Genomic DNA, 25,211 nt, shown 5'->3' with positions numbered 1-25,211 from the left:
GTATCTGGCACATTTACGCTATGGTCATGCAGATGTATCTGGCACATTTACACTACAGTCATGCAGATGTATCTGGCACATTTACACTATGGTCATGCAGATGTATCTGGCACAGTTACACTATGGTCATGCAGATGTATCTGGCACATTTACACTACAGTCATGCAGATGTATCTGGCACATTTACGCTATGGTCATGCAGATGTATCTGGCACTTTACACTATGGTCATGCAGATGTATCTGGCACATTTACACTATGGTCATGCAGATGTATCTGGCACATTTACACTACGGTCATGCAGATGTATCTGGCACATTTACACTATGGTCATGCAGATGTATCTGGCACATTTACACTACAGTCATGCAGATGTATCTGGCACATTTACACTATGGTCATGCAGATGTATCTGGCACTTTACACTACAGTCATGCAGATGTATCTGGCACATTTACACTACAGTCATGCAGATGTATCTGGCACATTTACACTATGGTCATGCAGATGTATCTGTCACTTTACACTACAGTCATGCAGATGTATCTGGCACATTTACACTACGGTCATGCAGATGTATCTGGCACATTTACACTATGGTCATGCAGATGTATCTGGCACTTTACACTACAGTCATGCAGATGTATCTGGCACATTTACACTACAGTCATGCAGATGTATCTGGCACATTTACACTATGGTCATGCAGATGTATCTGGCACATTTACACCACTGTCATCCAGATGCATTTTGTACATTTGGCTGAATCTGGAATTGCTCTCTGACGCTGGACTGTCATTTATTTTTATCTGTACCTTTGTGGTTTCCTGCAGATAATGTTCGCATTGATGTTGACGCCACTTTTCAAAAAAGCCAAACAAGCTGGAGGCGTCGCATTCCTGTCCACCCTTCTGCTCAGTGCTTTGGGTATTTTCATTGTGCTGAAAGAAGACTTTCCAAAGTCCTTTGTGTGGTTCTTAAGTCCGTTCTGTCAGTGTACGTTCATGATCGGCACAGCCCAGGTAAGTGCTCTATTGAGTCTATTATTTGTCTTTCAGGGCACTGAACCCAAACTAAATTACTATTGTCTGGGTCAGGGGACTCCAAACTAAACTTTCTAAACAAAGGACCAGTTTACTGTGCTTCAAACTTTAGGGGAGGGGGGTCCAGATCAGGGGTGGACTGACAACTCATGGGGCCCCCGGTCAATAGGGGATCATGAGGCCCCTGTGTCCTTTCCCAAACTCAAAGCACACCCAAAAAAGCCTATAAAAAAGGTACCAGGGGCATTTCATGGGGCCCCCTACTGACCCCGGGCCCTCGGTCAGTGCCCGAGTGTTCGCATGGTCAGTCCGCCCCTGGTCCAGATTGCTGTCCATGGGAGAAGAAAATGCCTCGTCATCAGTGGGATTGCCCCATCATTGGTACTAATGGGAGGAATAGTGTTTGGTACTAATGGGGGAATAGTGTTTGGTACTAATGGGAGGAATAGTGCCCCATCATTGGTACTAATGGGGGAATAGTGTCCCATCATTGGTACTAATGGGAGGAATAGTGCCCCATCATTGGTACTAATGGAAGGAATAGTGCCCCATCATTGGTACTAATGGGGGAATAGTGCCCCATCATTGGTACTAATGGGAGGAATAGTGCCCCATCATTGGTACTAATGGGGGAATAGTGTCCCATCATTGGTGCTAATGGGAGGAATAGTGCCCCATCATTGGTACTAATGGAAGGAATAGTGCCCCATCATTGGTACTAATGGGAGGAATAGTGCCCCATCATTGGTACTAATGGGAGGAATAGTGCCCCATCATTGGTGTCAGTGGGAGGAATAGTGCCCCATCATTAGTACTAATGGGGGAATAGTGTCCCATCATTGGTACTAATGGGAGGAATAGTGCCCCATCATTGGTACTAATGGGAAGAATGGTGCCCCATCATTGGTACTAATGGGAGGAAGGGTGCCCCATCATTGGTACTAGTGGGAAGAATGGTGCCCCATCATTGGTACTAGTGGGAGGAATGGTGCCCCATCATTTGTACTAATGGGAGGAATGGTGCCCCATCATTGGTACTAATGGGAGGAATGGTGCCCCATCATTGGTACTAATGGGAGGAATGGTGCCTCATCATTTGTACTAATGGGAGGAATAGTGCCCCATCATTTGTACTAATGGGAGGAATAGTGCCCCATCATTTGTACTAATGGGAGGAATAGTGCCCCATCATTGGTACTAATATGAGGAATAGTGCCCCATCATTGGCGTCAGTGGAAGGAATTATGCACCATTGTTGGTGCCAGTGGGACGAATAGCAATTCGAGGGCCAGATAAAGCCAGGCAAAGGGCCACATCTGGCCTGCGGGCCACAGTTTCAAGGCCACTGTGCTTAGAGCCCAACTCTAGGCAAAAAAGTTTTCCCATAAAGTGGGATGGTAAGGGTTAACGGCTCATTTTTTCCAGGGGCGTTGAGATAGCTTATACTCCCCCGATCCTCTTCTCCCCCAGCAAACAGTGCTCCCCCACGATCCAGCAGTAGACTGTTCCTGACATCCTCAGGTCCAGAGCAGGTCTATGGGCTTGATGATGTCAAGACCACTAGACTGTGTGGGGAGGATCAGAGGATCAGGTAAGTATATCTCCTTCTCCTGCCCCCTAGACAAAAACCAGCAAGTAACCCTTGCAGTGTGGCCACAGCCCAGAGTTGGACTTTGAGCATAAAGATGTCCGATAAAGAAGCCTATGACTAGGTTTTATGGCACGGGAAGAGACCAAAAGTATCAATATCTACACTCTACCTGCTGAAGAACCAAGGTTGCGTTGGTCTACTGAATATTAGACTTTACAATCCGGCTTGTTTTCCGAGACATGCCTTTGGCTGGCTAACGTTGTCGTCAAGGTATTCTAATTTAGATATCAAGACAGAACAATCCTCTCCCTGGAGTCTCTCTGCTTTAATACATATTACGATAAGGAATCTGCCTCCACGTTTGAAAACAAATCTGCTCCATGGGGACACAACCGTTGCATGGAGAGAGCTGGGGGAAAAACAAGGAATGTCTCCCTACCAGGGGCGGACTGACAACTCATGGGGCCCCCCGGGCAATAGGGGATCATGGGGCTCCTGTGTCCTTGCCCACACTCCAAAAAGCCTATATAAAAGGTACCAGGGACATTTCATGGGGCCCCCTACTGACCCCGGGCCCTCGGGCAGTGCCCTTAGTGCTCGAATGGTCAGTCCGCCCCTGCTCCCTACGTTTCAAAGTATTTGCCAGTTCAGGATAACCCATCATTCCCACCAAATAGACCCGAGGTGGGCAACCTTTGAGAGGTGGAGATCTACCTGAACAACATGAAAGAGATCACAGATCACCGGGGTTCAGCACCTTTTTTTAAATTTTAATTAACCACGTCAATACCGGGCACTTTCACCCCCTTTCTGCCCGGGACAATTTTCAGCTTTCAGCGCTGTCACACTTTGGATGTCAATTACTGTTGTGTCATGCAACACTGTACTGAAATAAAAATTATATCATTTTTTGAGATAGAGCTTTTTTTTTGGTGGTATTTAATCACAAATGGGTTTTTCTTTTTTGGTATATAAAAGTAAAAATACCAAAAATGAAACAAAAACCACTTTATTCTTTGTTTCTGTTGTAAAATTGTGCAAATAAATAATCTTTCTTCATAAATGTAGGCCAAAATGTTTTCTGCTACATTTCTTTGGTAAAAATAACCCATAATCAGTGTATATAATTTAGTCTTTGTGAAAGTAGATAGAAGTAACAGAGTCTACAAACTGTGGGATATATATTTGAAAATGTATCAATCCTGATGTACTCACGACCGATCTCTTATCTTGGGGGCCAAAAATGTCAGGACAGTACAAATAACCCCCAAATATCAGGACAGTACAAATAACCCCCAAATGTCAGGACAGTACAAATACCCCCCAAATGTCAGGACAGTACAAATACCCCCCAAATGTCAGGACAGTACAAATAACCCCCAAATATCAGGACAGTACAAATAACCCCCAAATGTCAGGACAGTACAAATACCCCCCAAATGTCAGGACAGTACAAATACCCCCCAAATGTCAGGACAGTACAAATACCCCCCAAATGTCAGGACAGTACAAATATCCCCCAAATATCAGGACAGTACAAATAACCCCCAAATGTCAGGACAGTACAAATACCCCCCAAATGTCAGGACAGTACAAATACCCCCCAAATGTCAGGACAGTACAAATACCCCCCAAATGTCAGGACAGTACAAATACCCCCCAAATATCAGGACAGTACAAATACCCCCCAAATATCAGGACAGTACAAATACCCCCCAAATGTCAGGACAGTGCAAATACCCCCCAAATGTCAGGACGGTACAAATACCTCCCAAATGTCAGGACAGTACAAATACCCCCCAAATGTCAGGACAGTACAAATACCCCCCAAATGTCAGGACAGTACAAATACCCCCCAAATGTCAAGACAGTACAAATACCCCCCAAATATCAGGACAGTACAAATACCCCCCAAATGTCAGGACAGTACAAATAACCCCCAAATATCAGGACAGTACAAATACCCCTCAAATATCAGGACAGTACAAATACCCCTCAAATGTCAGGACAGCACAAATACCCCTCAAATGTCAGGACAGCACAAATACCCCCCAAATGTCAGGACAGTACAGATACCCCCAAATATCAGGACAGTGCAAATACCCCCCAAATGTCAGGACGGTACAAATACCCTCCAAATGTCAGGACAGTACAAATACCCCCCAAATATCAGGACAGTGCAAATACCCCCCAAATGTCAGGACAGTGCAAATACCCCCCAAATGTCAGGACGGTACAAATACCCCCCAAATGTCAGGACAGTACAAATACCCCCCAAATTACCCCTTTTTGGAAAGTAGGCAGTCCAAGGTATTTAGTAAGAGGCATGGTGAGATTTTTCAAATTGTCATTTTTTGTCACCTTTTTTTTTGGAAAATAAAAAAAAATTGTTTTTTTTCACCATTTTCTAAGTACTGTCGCCAGTGCAGTACATTGTCAAAATATGATGTGTGGCAGTGATCACGGACACTGACTGGTGATACATACGCTATATTGCCAAAAGTATTGTCCCCGCCCTCCCAATCATGTGATTCAGGTGTTCCAATCCCCTCCATATCATGTGATTCAGGTGCTCCAATCCCCCCCATATCATGTGATTCAGGTGTTCCAATCCCCTCCATGGACACAGGTGTATACAATCAAGCCCCTAGGCATGCAGACGGCTTCTACAAACATTGGTGAAAGAATGGGTCGCTCTCAGGAGCTCAGTGACTCCAAGCGTGGTCCCGTGATAGGTGGCCACCTGTGCAATAAGTCCATCCGTGACATTTCCTGGCTACTAAATATTCCACACTCAACTGTTAGTGGAATTATAACAAAGTGGAAGCAACTGGGAACAACAGCCACTCAGCCACCAAGTGGTAGGCCACGTCACATGACAGGCGACCCCATACTTGGGGCAATATAGTATATATATATATATTTTTTATATCAATTAAATAGAAAGGTTATGTGTCATAATGTAATCAAAGTTTAATTTGATTTTTTTTTTCTCCTTTTTTTGTTGGCATTGTACCACTTTGAACATGAAAAATAAAATGTAATTAGAAAAAAAAAGCAATTAAAAGTAACCCAATGAACACTGAAACAAGAGTCCCAAATAGTCACTTTCTTGACTGGAAATTGTAAACATGATATATTTCTATCACTTCCTGTCTGGGTCTGGTAAAGCCGTTGTCAAGAGAGCAGTAAAAACCTGACAGAGGTTCTAATCTAATAACATTGTTATGATACATCTGTGTGTATTTCAGGTCATGATCCTCGAGCAGAATGGAAATGGCGCCCAGCTATTCAATCTGAAGGATGGCCCCTACCCCCTCATCATCACCTATATTTTCCTGGTGGTGGACAGTGTGATGTACCTGCTCCTGGCATCATACCTTGACCAGATTCTCCCGGGTAAGAACCCCCCATGTACAGGAGCGCACCTCCAATATGAGAATCGGGTGAATGTGCTGTACCTCTGACTCTGGCTGTCAGTGGAAGGAATAGTGCCCCATCATTGGTGTCAGTGGGAGGAATAGTGCACCATCATTGGTATCAGTGGGAGGAATAGTGCCCCATCATTGGTGTCAGTGGGAGGAATAGTGCCCCATCATTGGTGTCAGTGGGAGGAATAGTGCCCCATCATTGGTGTCAGTGGGAGGAATAGTGCTCCATCATTGGTGTCAGTGGGAGGAATAGCGCCCCATCATTGGTATTAGTAGGAGGAATAGTGCCCCATCATTGGTGTCAGTGGGAGGAATAGTGTCCCATCATTGGTGTCAGTGGGAGGATTAGTGCCCCCTCATTGGTGTCAGTGGGAGGAATAGTGCCTCATCATTTGTATCAGTGGGAAGAGTAGGGCCCCATCATTGGTATCAGTGGAAGGCATAGTGCCCCATCATTGGTATTAATGGGAGGAATAGTGCCCCATCATTGGTGTCAGTAGGAGGAACAGCGCCCCATCATTGGTGTCAGTGGGAGGAATAGTGCCCCATCATTGGTGTCAGTGGGAGGAATAGTGCCCCATCATTGGTGTCAGTGGGAGGAATAGTGCCCCATCATTGGTGTCAGTGGGAGGAATAGTGCCCCATCATTGGTGTCAGTGGGAGGAATAGTGTCCCATCATTGGTATCAGTCGGAGGAATAGTGCCCCATCATTGGTGTCAGTGGGAGGAATAGTGCCCCATCATTGGTATCAGTCAGAGGAATAGTGCCCTTCATTGGTGTCAGAGGCGGGAATAGTGCCTCATTGTTGATTTCAGTGAGAGAAGTAGTTTCCCAAGATCCACATAATGGCAAGTAAAGGGTCACAGTTTGGGGATAACTGGTCTAGAAGGAAAATGTAATGATTTAAAAAAATGGAGATGGGTTTTACTTGTCAGGTGTTGGGTGGCATTTCATTGTGTTGTAGGATCTTGATTTGTTGGGAGATGTAAAGCTTCATTGTGTCTTTTTCTTTGGGAACAGGAGAGTACGGTTTACGACGGTCACCCCTCTTCTTTCTGAAGCCATCTTACTGGTCGAAGAGGAGGAGAAATTATGGAGTTCTCAATGAGAGCTTCTTCAGCACCAACACTGATCTAAGCGATGTGGTGGAGCCTGTACCACTAGGCCTGCATGGGAAAGAGGCCATCAGGTATGTCATCATTGTTATACGGTGATTTCGGCAAAATGGCCTTCCTAAACCAGAATTATACTCTCCTGTTTACATGAAGCTGCGCTCACAATCTAGCCGGGAAGGGGGGGAGGGGAATTAAAGAGTGATAGTTGGGCTGAAACACTTACCATTCAAGGAGAGACCGCCATTCCAGGTTGGAGACATCTGAAGGTCTTGGACACATAATCTTTGCTGAAAGCAAGATCAGGCAGTCTAAACTCTGATCTGCTGCAGTAGCAGTTCGGCAGCACTGGATGGAGCCACGGTGCAGCCTTTTCTCCGGGGCAGGTAGTATTTTAGCCTTTATTTTACAGTAAACCTACCCCCCAGCTTTTTGTTGATATCTATCTGGTTACAAGTCTGCCTTTGTTTCGTTCTGTAATAAGTATCTTAACGCCTTCTTCTCCTTCATGTAGAATTAAAAATATTCATAAGTCTTTCAAGAAGGAGAATCTGCAGATGGAGACATTACAAGGTAAGAGATCTAAGATTTCTTAAATATGAGATCAATAGAAATCCTGCTAGGGATAATTATTGCTGTGGCAAGTGGGAGACCCCAAATGTTAGAAGAAGCTGCTGGAGGATTTGCCTCCTTCAAGCGTGGGAGACCCCAAATGTTAGAAGAAGTTGCTGGAAGATTCGCTTCCTTTAAGCGTGGGATACTCCACATGTTAGAAGAAGCTGCTGGAGTATTAGCCTCCTTTGAGCATGGCAGACCCCAAATGTTAGAAGAAGCTGGTAGAGTATTAGCCTGCTTGGAGTATGGGAGACCCCAAATATTAGAAGAAGCTGGTGGAGGATTCACCGCCTTTAAGTGTGGCAGACCCCAAATGTTAGAAGTAGCTGGTGGAGTATTAGTCTCCTTTGAGCGTGGGAGACCCCAGACGTTAGAAGAAGCTGCTGGAGGATTTGCCTCCTTCGAACATGAGAGACCCCAAATATTAGAAGAAGCTGCTGGAGGATTCACTTCCTTTAAGTGTGGGATACTCCACATGTTAGAAGAAGCTGGTGGAGAATTTGCCTCCTTTGAGCATGGCAGACCCCAAATGGTAGAAGAAGCTGATGGAGGATTCACCTCCTTTAAACACAGGTGACCCCAAATGTTAGAAGAAGCTGGTAAAGTATTAGCCTGCTTTGAGCATGGGAGACCCCAAATATTAGAAGAAGCTGGTGGAAGATTTGCCTCCTTTAAGCATGGGAGACTCCAAATGTTAGAAGTAGCTGGTGGAGGATTCACCTACTTTAAATACAGGCGACCCCAAATGTTAGAAGAAGCTCTTAGAGTATTAGCCTACTTTGAGCATGGGAGACCCCATATTAGAAGAAGCTGGTGGAGGATTCACCTCCTTTAAGTGTGGGAGACCCCTAATGTTAGAAGTAGCTGGTGGAGTATTAGCCTCCTTTGAGTGTGGGAGACCCCTGATGTTAGAAGAAGCTGGTGGAGCATTGGCCTCCTTCGAGCATCCACACAAAACTAAAATCCTCTTGTTGATGGACTTGTTCATGGAGCTTGCAGTGACTATGTATTCCCTTTATTTAAATAGGACCAGCAGAACCTTATCTAGAGGCATTTACATTACTCCATGTACCTCAGAGGAGTCGGCAATCCCATGTCCTTTCCACAGCCCACGCTCATTGACTTTGAAACTAAGCCTTGCCATCTGTTATCTCCCTGTCCAAGGAGAGGACATCAGAAGCAAATAAGGGCCTCCCATTGGACAAAGGGATAGGGGTGGTTGGAGCCTTTAGTAACACAGTGAAACCAGTTTCAGAGGGGTGCATCCTTAAAGATTTGAAGGAAACTGGTGTTACTGCTGACTTGCCAGTTGCCTGAATGCCATGCAAATCTTTTGCCTGTATTACCTGACTCACTAACCCAGGACAAAAGATGAAAATATGGATTTCGCACTTTACTTGTTCTGGGCCAGTGACTTGGAAATGTTTGAAGCCAAGCAACCTGCTTTTTCGGGAGGCCTGTAGTTCCCTCAGTGCCCTTTAGGACTTTCTGTGTACCCCTTTTTCCCATCAGCGTGCCAAAGTAAGACCTATATCGGGTGGGGGGGGTCAGTTCCCCCATAGGGCAATGGTCTCTCTGCAGAGGTCTGACACAGCACCCCATCTAGGTCAGACCTAGCCATGGGATTAGCAACGCTCATGTTCCTCGCTGATTGGACAGCTCTAGCTCTTGCTCAACAGGATACATGTGAGACCTCTGCTGATACATTACTGCTTACTCATAGAGAGCAAGGGTTCTTCTCTGCCGAGTGCTGGCAAGGTACAGACTTTCCTCCTCAGGCTATAACTGCTTTGTTTAAATGTATAAATAGCCGGGGTTTGAGGAAATGGTGCAGATAGTAGGGTTGTGTCTCTGATGTCTGTGGTAACATTATTTATATCTGCAGGGCTCACCTTGGACATGTATGAAGGACAAATAACGGCTTTGCTTGGGCACAGTGGCACCGGAAAAACAACACTGATGAATATTTTATGTGGTCTGTGTCCACCATCTGAAGGTGAGACATTTAGCGGTTTCTGAGAATCTTCTGAGAATCTTCACTGTATGCCGCAGTGTAGGCGTCATACAGACAGGAAACAACCGTAGTGTCTCTCTGGTTCCAACTCTCATTAGAATGTCGTAAGATTTGTACAAATGAATGAAGATGTCACAGTCACTAAATTCTCATACAGTTGCAAGAAAAAGTATGTGAACCCCTTGGGATTACGTGGAGTTTTGCATGAATTGGGCATAAAATGTGCTCTGAACATCATCTAAGTCACAACAGTAGAAGAACACAGTCTGCTGAACATAATACTACACAAACATTAGATGTTGTCATGGTTTAATTGCACATAACATGTAAACATTCACAGTGCAGGGAGGAAAAAGTATGTGAGGCCCTAGCTTAATGACTTCTCCCAGAGCTAATTGGAGCCAGGAGTGAGCCAACCTTGACTCCAATCAGTGTGATGATATTGGATGTGTTGCTGACAGCTGTCCTGCCCTTAAAAAATACACACCTGTTTTGGGTTTACTGGTTTCAAGAAGCACTATCTGATGTGAACCATGCCTCGCAGAAAAGAGCTCTCAGAAGACCTACAATCAAGAATTGTTGACTTGCATGAAGCTGGAAAGGGTTACAAAAGTATCTCCAAAAGCCTTGATGTTCATGTGTCCACGGTAAGACAGACTGTCTACAAATGGAGAAAGTTTAGCACTGTTGCTACTCTCCCTAGGCGTGGTCGTCCTGTAAAAATGACTGCAAGAGCACAGTGCAGAATGCTGCATGAGGTAAAGAAGAATCCCAGAGTGTCAGCTAAAGACCTACAGAAATCTCTGGCACATGCTAACATTTTTGTTGACACATCTACAATACGGAAAACATTAAACAAGAATGGAGTACATGGGAGGACACCACGGAGGAAGCCATTCCTGTCCAAAAAGAATATTGCAGCACGTTTGACGTTTGCAAAAGAGCACCTGGATGTTCCACAGCACTACTGGCAAAATATACTGTGGACAGATGAAACCAAGATTGAGTTGTTTGGGAAGAACACACAACACTATGTGTGGAGAAAAAAAGGCACAGCACACCAACATCAAAACCTCATCCCCACTGTGAAACATGGCGGAGGGAGCATCATGGTTTGGGGCTGCTTTGCTGCCTCAGGGCCTGGACGGATTGTTGTCATTGATGGGAAAATGAATTCCAGAGTTTATCAAGACATTTTGCAGGAAAACGTACGACCATCTGTCCGCCAACTGAAGCTCCGCAGAGGATGGGTGATGCAACAGGACAATGACCCAAAGTATACAAGTAATTCAACAAAACAATGGCTGCAACAGCACAGAATACGCCTTCTGGAGTGGCCCAGTCAGAGTCCTGACTTCAACCCGATTGAAATGCTGTGGCATGACCTTAAGAGAGCGATTCACACCAGACATCCCAAGAATATTGCTACACTGAAACAGTTTTGTGAAGAGGAGTGGTCCAAAATGACTCCAGATCATTGTGCAGGTCTGATCTGCAACTACAGGAAACGTTTGGTTGAGGTTATTGCTGCCAAAGGAGGGTCAACCAGTTATTAAGGCCAAAGGTTCACATACTTTTTCCTCCCTGCAATGTGAATGTTTACATGTTATGTGCAATTAAACCATGGCAACATCTAATTTTGTGTAGTATTATGTTCAGCAGACTGTGTTCTTCTATTGTTGTGACTTAGATGACGTTCAGAGCACATTTTATGCCCAATTCATGCAAAACTCCACGTAATCCCAAGGGGTTCACATACTTTTTCTTGCAACTGTACACATTTTAACGTTAAAGTCATTTTCAATCATTTTAAATCTGCAGCTTTCATTACAGTAATCTTTGGTGGTCCTGTCTTGAGAGTCCTTTTTCAGGCACTTTCTGTAACAGGGTGACGTCATTCTGGCCGTCCATTTATGCTCCTGCGTTGTCACCCAGTCACATGGGTTTCCAACTACAAGTGGCTGTTTCAATGCACATTACACACAATGCTATTCACCTCTGAGTTTCTCTGTGGACCAGGGGCGGAAACTTGGGCACTGCCCGAGGGCCCGGGGTCAGTAAGGGGCCCCATGAGATGCCCCTGGTACCTTTTTCATAGGCTTTTTTGAGTTTGGGCAAGGATACAGGGGCCTCATGATCCTCTATTGCCCGGGGGCCCCATGAGTTGTCAGTCTGCCCCTGCTGTGGACGGAACCCTCTCCAGCTGTGTCTGGACCACTATTTAGCAGGTTTCTGGCCTTTGCTATTCTGTTTCAGGGCCGTTGACCTCTCACCCTTTAATTAGGACCTTTGTATAGGGAGTCTTCTGAGTTCACTCAACCCCTAATGGCTAAATTCTATTGGTCACTGCTTTTTTCAGGAAGATGGATTCCCTTTTTGTCATCCTGGATGTTCCCTGTAAAGGGACATGGGCTTCTTGTTTCACCATTTCTGGGTGTTTCAGGCCTACCTCTTCACGTTACACTGCACTGTACTGTATGTGCGAACGCTTCTTGGGCTTCTCAGCTTCAAGCGACTGTTTCCCAGATTTACAATGCTGCCCTCCTGTTCATTATTATTATTATACAGATTTATGGCGCCAACAGTTTGCTCAGCGCTTTACAATATAACGGAAGACAATACAGCAACAATACAGTTCAATACAAGAGGGATAGGAGGGCCCTGCTCCTTGGAGCTTACAATCTAAGAGGGAGGGGCTAGTGGTACAAAAGGTAGTAACTGTGGGGGATGGACTGGTTGGAAGAGTAGAAGATTCCATTATTAGCTGAGGGCAGGATAGGCTTCCCTGAAGAGATCGGTTTTCAGAGATCGCCTAAAAGTGAGCAGAGTAGGCGATAGTCTGATAAATTGGGGTAGAGAATCCCAGAGGATGGGGAAGCTTTGGAGAAGTCCAGGAGACAAGCATGGGAGGAGGAGACAAGGGAGCTAGAGAGCAGGAGGTCTTGTGAGAAGCGGAGAGTACAGTTTGGGGGATATTTGGAGACAAGATTGGTGATGTAATTTGGGGTGGAGTTATAAATGGCATTATATGTTATTGTTAATGTTTTGAATTTTATCCGTTGGGCAATGGGAAGCCAGTGGAGGGATTGGCAGAGAGGGATGGAGGACACTGGGTGGAGGCCAGTGGAGGGATTGGCAGAGAGGGGTGGAGGACACTGAATGGAGGCCAGTGGAGGGATTGGCAGAGAGAGGTGGAGAACACTGAGTGGAGGTCAGTGGAGGGATTGGCAGAGAGGGGTGGAGAACACTGAGTGGAGGCCAGTGGGGGGATTGGCAGAGAGGGGTGGAGGACACTGAGTGGAGGCCAGTGGAGGGATTGGCAGAGAGGGGTGGAGGACACTGAGTGGAGGCCAGTGGAGGGATTGGCAGAGAGGGGTGGAGGATACCGAGTGGAGGGATTTGGAAGAGAGGGGTGGCAGATACAGAACGGTTAGTAAGGTGGATGAGTCTGGCAGCAGCATTCATGATAGATTGAAGGGGGGATAGCCTGCGATGAGGTCGGCCAATGAGGAGGGAGTTACAGTAGTCGAGGCGAGATATAACAAGGGAGTGAATAAGTTGCTTAGTGGTTTCCGAGGTTAGGAACGGCCATATCTTGGAGATGTTGCGGAGGTGAAGTCTACAAGATTTGGACAGCGATTGGATTTGGGGCTGAAAGGACAGATGGGAGTCTAGGATTACACCTAGTACCCTGGTATGAGGGGAGGGAATGATGATTGTGTTATTGATTTTGATGGAGAAGTCGGGGGGGGCACGGGCTGGGGGGAATACTAAGAGCTTAGTTTACATGTTCTTTAGGTTCTACCAGGTGATTGTTTATGCCCCATCTGATGCCAGCTTCAAGCATAAGGCCCTTCAGATGGCTCTTTGAGGTAAAGGCAGTGCCCAGTCTTGTATTTTTCTGGTGTTTAGGCCTCATCTGATGCCAGCTTCAGGCATGAGGTCCTTCAGATAATTCTTTAAGCTGAAGGCAGTGCTCTGTTTGTCTGATTTTTTTTTCAGTCACTGATTTTTTTAGGAAGACTGATTTCCTATTTTTCATCCTGGATGGTCCCTGTAAAGGTGCATGGGTTTCTCGTTACACCAATTCTAGGTGTCTCAGGCAGACCATATGTCAGGGCCTGGGATCGAACCTGGTCCTTCTGCAGTGAGAGGTAATGTCTCTTCTCACTGAGCTATCTGGAATGCTGGACAGCTCCCTTGACAATTCTTGGATAATCCTGCCTTGTGCCTTGATTACTCTTGAACCTTGAACTCCTTGCTCCTCCCATGAACTTCCTTATAAAAGCCATGTCCATGCACTTCCTCCTTGCCAGATTATTGTGCCTTTCCAGCCAATACCCCGCTACTGTTCCTGCTGCTGTCTACACCTCCGCTACTGACCTTTGGCTTGTTCCTGACCACGATTTCGTCTCATCCTAACGTACTACGATTGATCTGCTACCATTTGTGACCGACCCTTGGCTTGTGACCGACTCTGCTTTCGTCTGATCCCTAACCTGTTGATCCGCTATTGGTTCCCAGTCTGCTCATTCCCTGGTGGAGTGATCCTGAGATCTGCGACCTGGTATTAACACGCAGCCCAATCCATCTCCACCATTAGGAGCTCTGGTGAATACCGGTTAATACTTAGACCCCGCACCTCAGGTGAGCCTGCGTCATTCCCAGGGGGATCCGCTGGTGTACCTATCCTGCTGGTTTCAGGTAAGCCTTTTACTGCTATAGCAACTGGTCTCTGAACCTGACCTTACACCGTGACACCATAATTCAAACTTATGGTCTCAAAGATCGGGTTCTACACTTTACTGTTATGGTGCACTCTACTAGATGTGTGAGCGCTTCTTGGACTTCTCAGCATCAAGCAACTGTTTCCCAGATTTACAAAGCTGCCACCTGGCCTCCTGTTCACATGTTCTTTAAGTTCTACCAGGTGAATGTTCAGGCCTTATCTGATGCCAGCTTCAGGCATAAGGTCCTTCAGATGGCTCTTTGGGGTAAAGGCAGTGCCCAGTTTTTCTGGTATTTTTCTGGTGTTCAGGCCTCATTTGATTCCAGCTTCAGGTATAAGGTCCTTCAGACGGCTCTTTGAGCTGAAGACAGTGTCCAGTTTTGATGGTATTTTTTTTTCAGATAAATGTATTCCCTTTTTGCCCTCCTGGATGGTCCCTGTAAAGGTCCATGGGCTACTCCTTACATCATTTCTAGGTGGCTCAGGCAATCAGTAATCCAACTTTATGGTATTGAGGATCAGGTGCCACCCCTTCCTGTCACAACACGCTTTACTAGATGTGTGAGCACTTCAGCATCAAGCAACTCTTTCGGAGATTTGCAAAGCTGCCACCTGGCCTCCTGTTCACACATTATTTGAGGTCTGCGAGATGGATAATCAGGCCCCGTCTGATGCCAGCTTCAGGCATAATAAGGTCCTTCACACAGCTCTTTGAGCTGAAGCCTCTGCCCAGTTTTTCTGGTATTTTTTTTGGTGATCAGGCCTCCTCTGATGCCAGCTTCAAGCATAAGGTCCTTCAATTGGCTTTTTGAGGTAAAGGCAGTTCCCAATTTTCCTGGTGTCTTTATTCAGCCTGTTAGCTATTGTTTGCTGCATTGCCCACACCTCAGTTGAATTGCTTTTGGACGTCCCAAAGGTTAAAGACTTCCTGTGTTCCTCAGTAATTATGAAGAAAAATAGGATTTCTGTACTCTCCTTAAAGTCTTTTTCTTGGAGACCACTGAGGGGCATGGGTCCCATCCTTTTGTGTTTATGATCATGCTCTGGGTACTGATTTGCTACAAACCTGAGCAGGTAGGACTGACAACTCATGGGGCCCCCGGGCAATAGGGGATCATGGGGCCCCTGTGTCCTTGCCCAAACTCAAAAAAGCCTATGAAAAAGGTACCAGGGGCATTTTATGGGGCCCCCTACTGACCCCGGGCCCTCGGGCAGTGCCCGAGTTTCCAAATGGTCAGTCCGCCCCTGAACCTGAGGCATGATGGGAGTGATAGAGTTTATCCAGAGCTGGGGTACAGTTTTTTGTTTGCTGTTGTCCAGTCCACCTGTAGGTGGCAGTATAACCTGAAGATTTAAGACTTCCTGTGTCCATCAGTGGACTCCAGAAAAAAGAATTTTATGGTAAGCAAAAGGGGAAGGGGGGAAGGGGGGTTCTTGATTGCAGCCTTCAGCATATTAATGTGTAAATCAACTTTAACAATTAACATCTTTTATTTGCTCCCTTTTAGTCTGTTAAATGTAAAAATGCCTTCTGTTGGCTACAGCGAGGTGAATATGCCAGAAAACTAAATTTAGGGTTTGCACACATTTTACGTGCAGTGGGTAGGTGAAAATAATTTTCCTGAATCATCATATTACTACATGTATGGCCAGAATTAGACAGACTGACCAGTGCAAGCCAAACCCGTCACATGGCACCTTGCCGCTCTACCGTCCTTCAAGGCATTCTTTTGCATATTTAACAGGCTGAATAGACAGAAAAGATGGATTAACATTCGTCTGCTGCCAGCGAAGAAGCCGCCAGGGATTACCCAGACTCCTCTAGGAGCCAAACACCAGTTTTTGCAAGCAGTAGCATAGACTCAGAGCCTCAATGAATATTAATGAGCTTTCATGCCTTCCCAGGGAGAGAAACCTGCTGTCTCTGATCGTTGGGGTTTTTTTTGTATTTTATGATATCCTGGATGGGGTTAAAAGTAAATCTGCTTCATATATTCATAATCCTTTATATACTGGAACACATCCCAGTGGGGTGCATGGGATTACAGGGTATTATAGTGTGCTAAATGATACATCTTCTCATTATTTATCAGTATAATTAGGGCAGATGAATTGAAAAAGTTACCTAATGGGATGGGGGGAGGGGGTGCATCAGCATTATCTATTGGGGAGAATATATTCTTCTTCTTACTTTCTTCCTCATAACTTCTTCCTTCCTTCTTCTTTTTCTTGTTTCTATTTTATTCTTCTTCCTCCATCTTCTTCTTCCTTCCTCCTTCTACTTCTATCTTCTTGTTCCTTTTTCTTCTTTCTTTGTTTTTCTCTTCTTCTTCTTCCTCCTTCCTTCTTTCTTCTTCTTCTGCTTCTTTCTTCTTCCTCTTCTTTCTACTTCTTCTTCTGCTTCTTTCTCCTTCTTTCACCTTATTCCTTCTTGCTTCTTCCTTTTTCTTCCATCTTTCTTGTTCCTTTTTTCTTCTTCTTCTTCTTCCTTCTTCCATTTTCTTCTTCCTTCTTCCATTTTCTTCTTTTTCTTCTTCCTTCTTCCATTTTCCTCTTCTTCTTCTTCTTCTGCTTCTTCTTCTTCTTCTTCTGCTTCTTCTTTCTCTTCTTCCTTCTTCCATTTTCTTCTTCTTCTATTTTCTTCTTCTTCCTTCTTCCATCTTCTCCATCTTCCAACTTCTCCATCTTCATCTTCCTCCCTCCTTCTACTTCCATCTTATTGTTCCTTTTTCTTCTCCCTTCTTCTTTCTTTTTTCTTTTTTTTCTTCTTTCTGCTTTTTTTCCCTCTTCTTCCTCTTCGTTCTGCTTTTTTTTTTCTTCTTTTTCTTCCTTCTTCTTTTTCACCTTTATTCTTTTTCTTCTTCCTTCTTCCATCTTCTTCTTCTATTTTCTTCTTCTATTTTCTTCTTCTTCCTTCTTCCATTTTCTTCTTTTTCTTCTTCCTTCTTCCTTCTTCTCCATCTTCCTCCCTCCTTCTACTTCCATCTTATTGTTCCTTTTTCATCTCCCTTCTTCTTCTTCTTTTTTCTTCCTTCTTCTTTTTCATCTTTCTTCTTTTCATATAACACCAACAGTTTGCTCAGAATTTTACAATCAGAAGGGAGACAGTATTCAATACCACAGAATTAACAGAGCCCTGCTCATGAGAGCCAACAATCTGAAAGGGAGGGCAAGTGATACAATAGGAAATACCTGTTGGGGATGAGTTGATGTAGAAGTACAGTTACTAAGTGAAGGTGGGATATGCCTCCCTGAAGAGATGAGTTTTCAGGGATCACCTGAAGTTGGCCAGAGTAGGAGATTGCCAGACAGATTGGGTTAGGGAGTTCCAGAGGATGATTTAAGGATAGTCAGTTGAGTGGCTTTATGGAATCATTGGTTTATATGTAATATAGGGATTTGTGGATTCATTGGGTTATATTTAATCTCTGCTATCGACCACCTCTATGACAAAATATCACCCTTGTCCTGCCCAGATCTAGCCACTTCTGTCTACAGCAGCTCACTGTCTTCCTCCCTGGACAAGCTCGCCCCCCTCACTACATACACAGTCCGGCCCCGACCCCTACAACCATGGCAAACAGATGACACCAGAAGTCTAAAAAACATAGCCGGCTCTTGAGTGTCAGTGGCTTAAGACTAATGCAGGCCATAGATGGGTCGAAAATCGAGCGAGAAAAAAAAACGGCCGATTTTCGCACCGTTAATGGATTAATTGGTCGGCACATTTTTTTTATTGGTAAATTTGGAAATAAATCGGCCGATTTTGCCAATCGGCCGATTTTCACGGCAATGATGGGCAAATCGGCCGATCTTTTTACCGATAAAAAATCTGCGCATCAGCCGTGACCTGCAAGAAAAAGAAGAAAAAAGAAAGAATAAGAATTCCAGTCCGCTATTATATTTGACATGAAAAAGTAATGCGGTTGCAACAATGTATCTATTTGTATCCGAATAAAACAATCTGTATCCAAAATGGATACAAATAGATACAATGTTGCAACCGCTATACTTTTTCATGTCAAATATAATAGCGGAGCTCTCTGCAGGGACAGAAGTCATTAAATGCTGGCCGTAGACGGGACGAAAATCAACCTATTTTTTTTTTTACCATTGGTGGTAATGTCGGCCTATTGAACAACCGATTTTTCGTTTTTTTTTTTTTTTTTAAACGGCCGGTTTTCGACCCATCTATGGCCTGCATTAGTCTCAGAAAGACTTCAACCAATATAAATCAGCCCTCCAGGAAATTCCTGCCTCCACACTGCCAAGGGGACCTGTTTTATTACTCTCATTAACACCTTCTGATCCAATCCCCGTCAACTTCTTTACCTTCAACTCTCTTCTTCATCCTCCACTGTCTCCACCCACTGACTCGCTCACTGCCCAGGAGATTGCTAATCACTTCAAAAAGAAAATTGATACAATTTGTGAGGAGATCTCTGACGCTCAGATACCTCCCCTACTTAGCACTCGACGTCCACAGGGACAATCACTACTTCCCGCATTCAACCCCACTACTGTAGACGAGGTTGCTAAACTTTTTTCTAACACCCACCTAACCACGTGCCCCCTGGACCCTGTTCCTTCGCAAATGCTACGGTCACCCTCTGGCTCTCTCCTTCACTCTGTTACTCACATCTTCAATCTCTCCCTCTCTTCCGGCATCTTCCCCAATTCTCTAAAACATGCACTAGTCACCCCCATACTTAAAAAGCCCTCACTAGACCCCACCAATCTTAACAACCTACCCCCCTTTTCCTCCAAACTCCTTGAGCACCTGGTCTACAACCAGCTGAGCAACCACCTCACTGAGAAAAACCTTCTGTATCCCCTTCAGTCTGGATTTCGCCTTCAGCACTCCACGAAAACTGCTCTCCTCACACTTACAAATGATCTACTAATGTCTAAAACCAATGGACACTATTCTGTACTCCTACTCTTCATTGGTTCCCATCCTACCTATCCCACCACACCTTCAGTGTCACTTACAATTCTACTTCCTCTTCTCCTCTTCCTTTCTCTGTTGGAGTTCCCCAAGGTTCTGCTCTTGAACCCCTCCTATTCTCAATCTACACCTCCTCCCTGGGTCAGTTGATTGCTTCCCATGGCTTCAATACCATTTCTATGCTGATGGCACCCAAATCTATCTGTACCCCTCAGCTCACTCCATCAGTCTCCTCACGTATCACTAATCTACTAACAGACATATCAGCCTGGATGTCACACCACTTCCTGAATATTAATCTATCCAAAACTGGGCTAATAATATTTCCTCCCCTATGAGCACCTTCCACTGATTCCTCTGTCATAATCAACGGCTCAACCTTCAACCCGTCCCCACATGCCAGGGTGCTAAGTGTAATCCTAGATTCTGAACTATCCTTGCGGCCCCACATCCAATCACTGTCCAAAGCTTGTCTCAACCTCCGCAACATCCCCAAGATACGCCCCTTTCTAACCAATGACAACACAAAGCTTCTAACTCACTCCCTGGTCATCATTGACTACTACAACTGCCTCCTCACTGGCTTACCTTTACGTAGGCTATCCCCCCTCCAGTCCATCATGAATGCTGCTGCCAGACTCATCCACCTCACCAACCATTCAGTGTCTGCCACCCCTCTTTGCCAGTCCCTCCACTGGCTCCCACTCACACAATTAATAAAATTCAAGATACTCACAACAACTTGAAAAGCCGTCCACAACTCACCCCCTAGTTTCATCACTAACCTGGTCCCAAAATTCCAACCAAATCATTCTCTTCATTCCTCCCAAGACCTCCTACTCTCTAGCTCCCTTGTCACCTCCTCCCATGCTCACCTCCAGGACTTCTGCAGAGCCGCTCCCACCCTCTGGAACTCTTTTCCCCAATTTGTGCGACTATCTCCATCTCTTTCCGCTTTTAGATGATCCCTGAAAACTCATCTCTTCAGAGAGGCCTATCCTGCCCACATCTAACAACTGTATTTTGTCCATCAGTCCATTCCCCACAATTATTACCTTTTGTATCTCCAGACCCTCCCTCTTAGATTGGGCCCTCTTGTAACTGTACTGTCTGCCCTTATGTTGTAAAGCGCTGCGTAAATTGTTGATGCCATACAAATCCTGTATAATAATACAAATTATTATTATTAATAGTAATAATAATAATGTAGAGATTGGTGGATTCATTGGGTTAGATTCAATATAGAGGTTGGTGGATTCATTGGGTTAGATTCAATATAGAGGTTGGTGGATTCATTAGGTATACTTAATACAGGGTTTGATGGATTCATTAGGTATACTTAATATAGAGGTTTATGGATTCACTGGGTAATATTTAATATAGAAGTTAATGGATTCATTGGGTATATTTTAATATAGGGGTTGGTGGATTCATTGGGTATACTTAATACAGGGTTTTATGGATTCACTGGGTTATATTTAATATAGAAGTTAGTGGATTCATTGGGTATATTTTAATATAGAGGTTGGTGGATTCATTGGGTATGCTTAATATATGGTGTGACGGGAGTCTCTTTGGGTGGGGGGCCCATGGAACCCAGCTTACTTTGGAGAGGTGGGGAGACCCCTGTCTCAGCTCCCCATATCCCTCTTATATGTAAGTCACTCTGTGCCTGTTAGGGGTACAGGGTGATCTGTCCTAATATTGGGGTGGGGGGTTGTTGATTGTTTAATGTTATGTGGCTGCATCCCATTGTTCTATTGTTTGGGAGCAAACAATTATGGGATGTATGTGTTTATGTGTATTAGCTTAGTGTGAGGGTGTCTCCAGCAGCCCTCCTTCCTGATGGGACTGTCTGCTGGTGTGAAGTTTGAATACCTGTGTGTCTTTTGTTACTAAATGTAGATTGCCCCACCCTGTGTCATTATGCAGGGAGGGGGGATTTCTCCCCGAGTGTATATATCTTATATCTGTGTTCAAATTAACTAGTCTACCTCTGGTTTACTTCAAGACTGGTGTTGCCTAGTCTTGTATGGTCAGCTGTGGTGTCTGTGGTCGGTGTTCGGACGGGGAAGCACAGTCTGGGTCGGTTCCATTGCATATGGGTTGGTGGATTCACTGGGTTCAGGGGCGGACTGACCATTTGGGAACTCGGGCACTGCCCGAGGGCTCGGGGTCAGTAGGGGATCCCATGAGATGCCCCTGGTACCTTTCATGGGCTTTTTTGTGTGTGGTTTGAGTGTAGGTGAGGACACAGGGGCCCCATGATCTCCTATTTCCAGGGGGCCCCATGAGTTGTCAATCTGCCCCTGACTGGGTTATATTTAATATAGAGGTTGGTGGATTCATTGGGTTATATTGAGATTCTCCATTTACCCAGTTGGGTTACAAAAAGTTAGTGGATTCATTGGGTATACTTAATATATGGGTTGGTGGATTCACTGGGTTATATTTAATATAGAGGTCGGTGGAATCATTGGGTATACTTAATATATAGGTTGGTGGATTTACTGGGTTATATTTAATATAGAGGTTTTGGATTAATTTGGTTATATTGAGATTCTCCATTTACTCTGTTAGGTTACAAGGGGTATCAGGCAAGGGAATGGAGCCAAAGTGCTGACTTCCAGGATGGCAATCATTGTACATCAGAATGGTCTCTGTATTTGGCTCTCCTTGCTATTGGTCAGAAAGTCCATCCATCCAATTTGGTTACAATGGTTAGCAGGAAAGGGTATAGTACCAAGGCGCTGACTTCCAGATTGGTGATATGTGTATAACAGAATGACCTCTGTCTTTGGCCCTCCTGGAGGCTTTAACCAAGTATGTCCAGAGATGTCTCAGGGCCTTATTATATATCTTATTATTTATGAGCTGTAAAGGAGAACACACAGTATAATTATCTCTGACTCTTCTGTTCCTGGATGTCCCTCTGAATTCAGGAGTAGCCACTATCTATGGACACAGAGTGACCGACATCGATGAGATTTTGGACATTCGGAAGATGATTGGAGTCTGCCAGCAAAGCGACATTCACTTCGAGGACCTGACTGTAGAGGAGAACCTGTCCGTCTTCGCCTCACTGAAGGGGATCAGCAAAGCCTCCAAAGAGCAGGAGGTACGGCACCATGACTAGTGCACAAGAGATAGGCTAGTCAAGACCCCTTACACCACCATCTCATTCTCTCACATACCCCCACTATAACCAATCATCAAAGAAAACATAACACCGATTGGAGTAAAAGGCCAACATGGCCTTTTATTAACACTTCAACTTCAATACACAAAACATTCCTTAAAACAGAAACATATAAGACAAATTGTTGGTCTTGGAAGGCACCAAACCCGAACCAATATCCACCTGCGGAACCAATACTATAACTAGGCCTCTAGCCGCAACGCACCGGCTCGGAGACAAAACATACCATCCGCAGTGTAGAACCACCACCTTCCAGTTAAACCTCGGTTAACTGGAATACCCCTGGGCACACCATACCGCCGATGGGTCCAAACCATCATCTTTTACTTCAAAATAAGTGCCGCCTCCAAAGACCAACAACCGCCCCGGAACCAGAATAAAATCCCCCCCCCCCTTGGCCTTCTCATGTCTGCCCCGTGCTATTTTCTTCCCTTTTTCTTTCGCTACGGGCATCTCTTTAGTGGAGGGGTTGTTGTCACTGTTTGTGGGGTGATGATCTTATCTCCAAAGCTTTCCAATGTGATCTCCAAATGAATCTTAATTACAGTTTATGAAGCTGGGAAAGGACACAAGTTATCTCCCAACCAGACCCCCAGAATGAATTTGTGTCTGACCTCCTGGATGTAGATGATTGGGAATCTGTTCCCGTCCATAGATGGCAATGATCAACTGACTGGCCAAACATAACTCCAATTTTAATATTGCAAAATCCATTTTTAATGTGTCTGTGCCTGTTAGTAACGTGGGGGTCACAAGAACATTGTCTTCATACACAGAGGTGGAGTTATTCTAGGACACAAGTTATCTCCCAACCAGACCCCCAGAATGAATTTGTGTCTGACCTCCTGGATGTAGATGATTGGGAATCTGTTCCCGTCCATAGATGGCAATGATCAACTGACTGGCCAAACATGACTCCAATTTTAATATTGCAAAATCCATTTTTAATGTGTGTATGCCTGTTAGTAACGTGGGGGTCACAAGAACATTGTCTTCATACACAGAGGTGGAGTTTTCTAGGATCACACAACACTTATATTATCTGCTCAGATTGGTGGAGGGTTTTTTTAGAGTTGATGGAAATCCATCATGTAAAGAAAGATCCAATATTATCAATTCTTACTTGCGGTGCTTTTTTTTTCTTTCCATAAATGATTTTCTTTTCACTTGCAATGTTCCTCTGAACGTCCTATAAAATTTGACCGCTCCCAAAAAAGTCTATTCCCCAATCTCAGCCCCCTCCCTCCTTGCATGATATAGCCCCTCCTCTTCTGGGAGTGTCTAATTACTGTCTGTACAGGCCCAGCTCCTCTCTCCTTACAAGTCACAGCCTCCTCTTCTGGGAGGACTTTCCTGTCAATTTATTACGTTTCTGGCAAAGTATGAAGTTGGTGACGGGTTCTCCTTAACATTGTAGGACCTAATGATATCTTCTGCATTCTGGTGCATTGCAGATAAATAGGATCCTGCATGATCTGGATATGGAAGCCGTGAAGCACAACCAGGTGAAGAGTCTGAACGTGGGGCAGCAGAGGAAGCTTGCCGTGGCAATTGCGGTTCTGGGAAATCCCAAGGTAAGTCCTATGAACACTGGAAACGGCTCCGCCCATATCTGTGACTGGTGGGGATATACAGTATGCAGACAGAGGACCATTGCATGCTATTGGGCTGTGTATGTCCGGAGGTCGTTCGGACAGCGGACCATTGCATAGGACAGAGGACCATTGCATAGGACAGGACCATTGCATGCCATTGGGCTGTGTATGTCCGGAGGTCATTCGGACAGAGGAGCATTGCATAGGACAGAGGACCATTGCATGCCATTGGGCTGTGTATGTCTGGAGGTCATTTGGACAGCGGACCATTGCATAGGGCAGAGGAGCATTGCATAGGGCAGAGGAGCATTGCATAGGGCAGAGGACCATTGCATGCCATTGTGCTGTGTATGTCGGGAGGTCGTTCGTGTTTTAGGCCTCATTTGAAATATTTGCCGATCTTTTTTAATAAATCTGTATGTGGAATACATATAAGCTGAACTCTGTGCAAACCGCTGACACTCAGTTAAAGTGGCTGTAAACCCTTCCATATTCCCAGTGAAGTGTCTGGCCTCAGGTGATACACAGAGATGAAACAAATCCTCCTAGATAAGTTGTACCTGTTTATCTGCAGTATTCTCTCCTCTACAACCTCCTGAAGCACACATTTTGCACAGCATTCCTCAAGGGATCTGCCCTCACACACTGCACAGTATAGAGCAGGGAGCTGAGTGTAATCTGAGACCTGACTGGAGAAAATGTAACCCCCCCCCCCCCACACACACACACACACTTCTACGCAGTTTCATTGGGAAACATGCACAACTGAGGTTGTCAATCACCTTTCACGTGGTGGTGGTGGTGGTGGTGGGGCGATGAGACCGTCTCCTGGGATTCAATGGTGGCAGCATAGACTATCAGAGGTGACAGATAGCAGAGGAAGAAGGCAGCAGACAGAAATCACACTAGGTGCTGTGGACTGAGGCAAGTACAC

At 45.1% G+C, this 25,211-nt stretch overlaps 1 protein-coding gene across 3 annotated transcripts in view; it reads left to right on the top strand.

The window, feature by feature from the left end:
* ABCA5 (ATP binding cassette subfamily A member 5) overlaps window positions 1-25,211 on the top strand; it is a 136,551-nt gene that overhangs the window by 45,754 nt on the left and 65,586 nt on the right. For all 3 annotated transcript variants that reach the window (XR_016306666.1, XR_016306665.1, XM_089655587.1), the window contains exons 8-14: window positions 833-1,021; window positions 5,885-6,032; window positions 7,086-7,254; window positions 7,692-7,750; window positions 9,678-9,788; window positions 22,426-22,601; window positions 24,137-24,256. Coding sequence is in view for 1 of the 3 variants with exons in the window: in XM_089655587.1 (XP_089511713.1) it covers window positions 833-1,021; window positions 5,885-6,032; window positions 7,086-7,254; window positions 7,692-7,750; window positions 9,678-9,788; window positions 22,426-22,601; window positions 24,137-24,256 (972 nt within the window). In the remaining 2 variants the exon portion in view is untranslated. The remainder of the gene's footprint in view (window positions 1-832; window positions 1,022-5,884; window positions 6,033-7,085; window positions 7,255-7,691; window positions 7,751-9,677; window positions 9,789-22,425; window positions 22,602-24,136; window positions 24,257-25,211) is intronic.

Source organism: Staurois parvus, unplaced genomic scaffold (genome assembly GCF_062004578.1).
Source record: "Staurois parvus isolate SC_StPar_1 unplaced genomic scaffold, SC_StPar_1.0 ptg000851l, whole genome shotgun sequence".
In the NCBI taxonomy this organism is placed as follows: Eukaryota; Metazoa; Chordata; class Amphibia; order Anura; family Ranidae; genus Staurois; species Staurois parvus.
The sequence above is the reverse complement of the archived record's forward strand: the minus strand, read 5'-3'. Positions and strand labels throughout refer to the sequence as shown.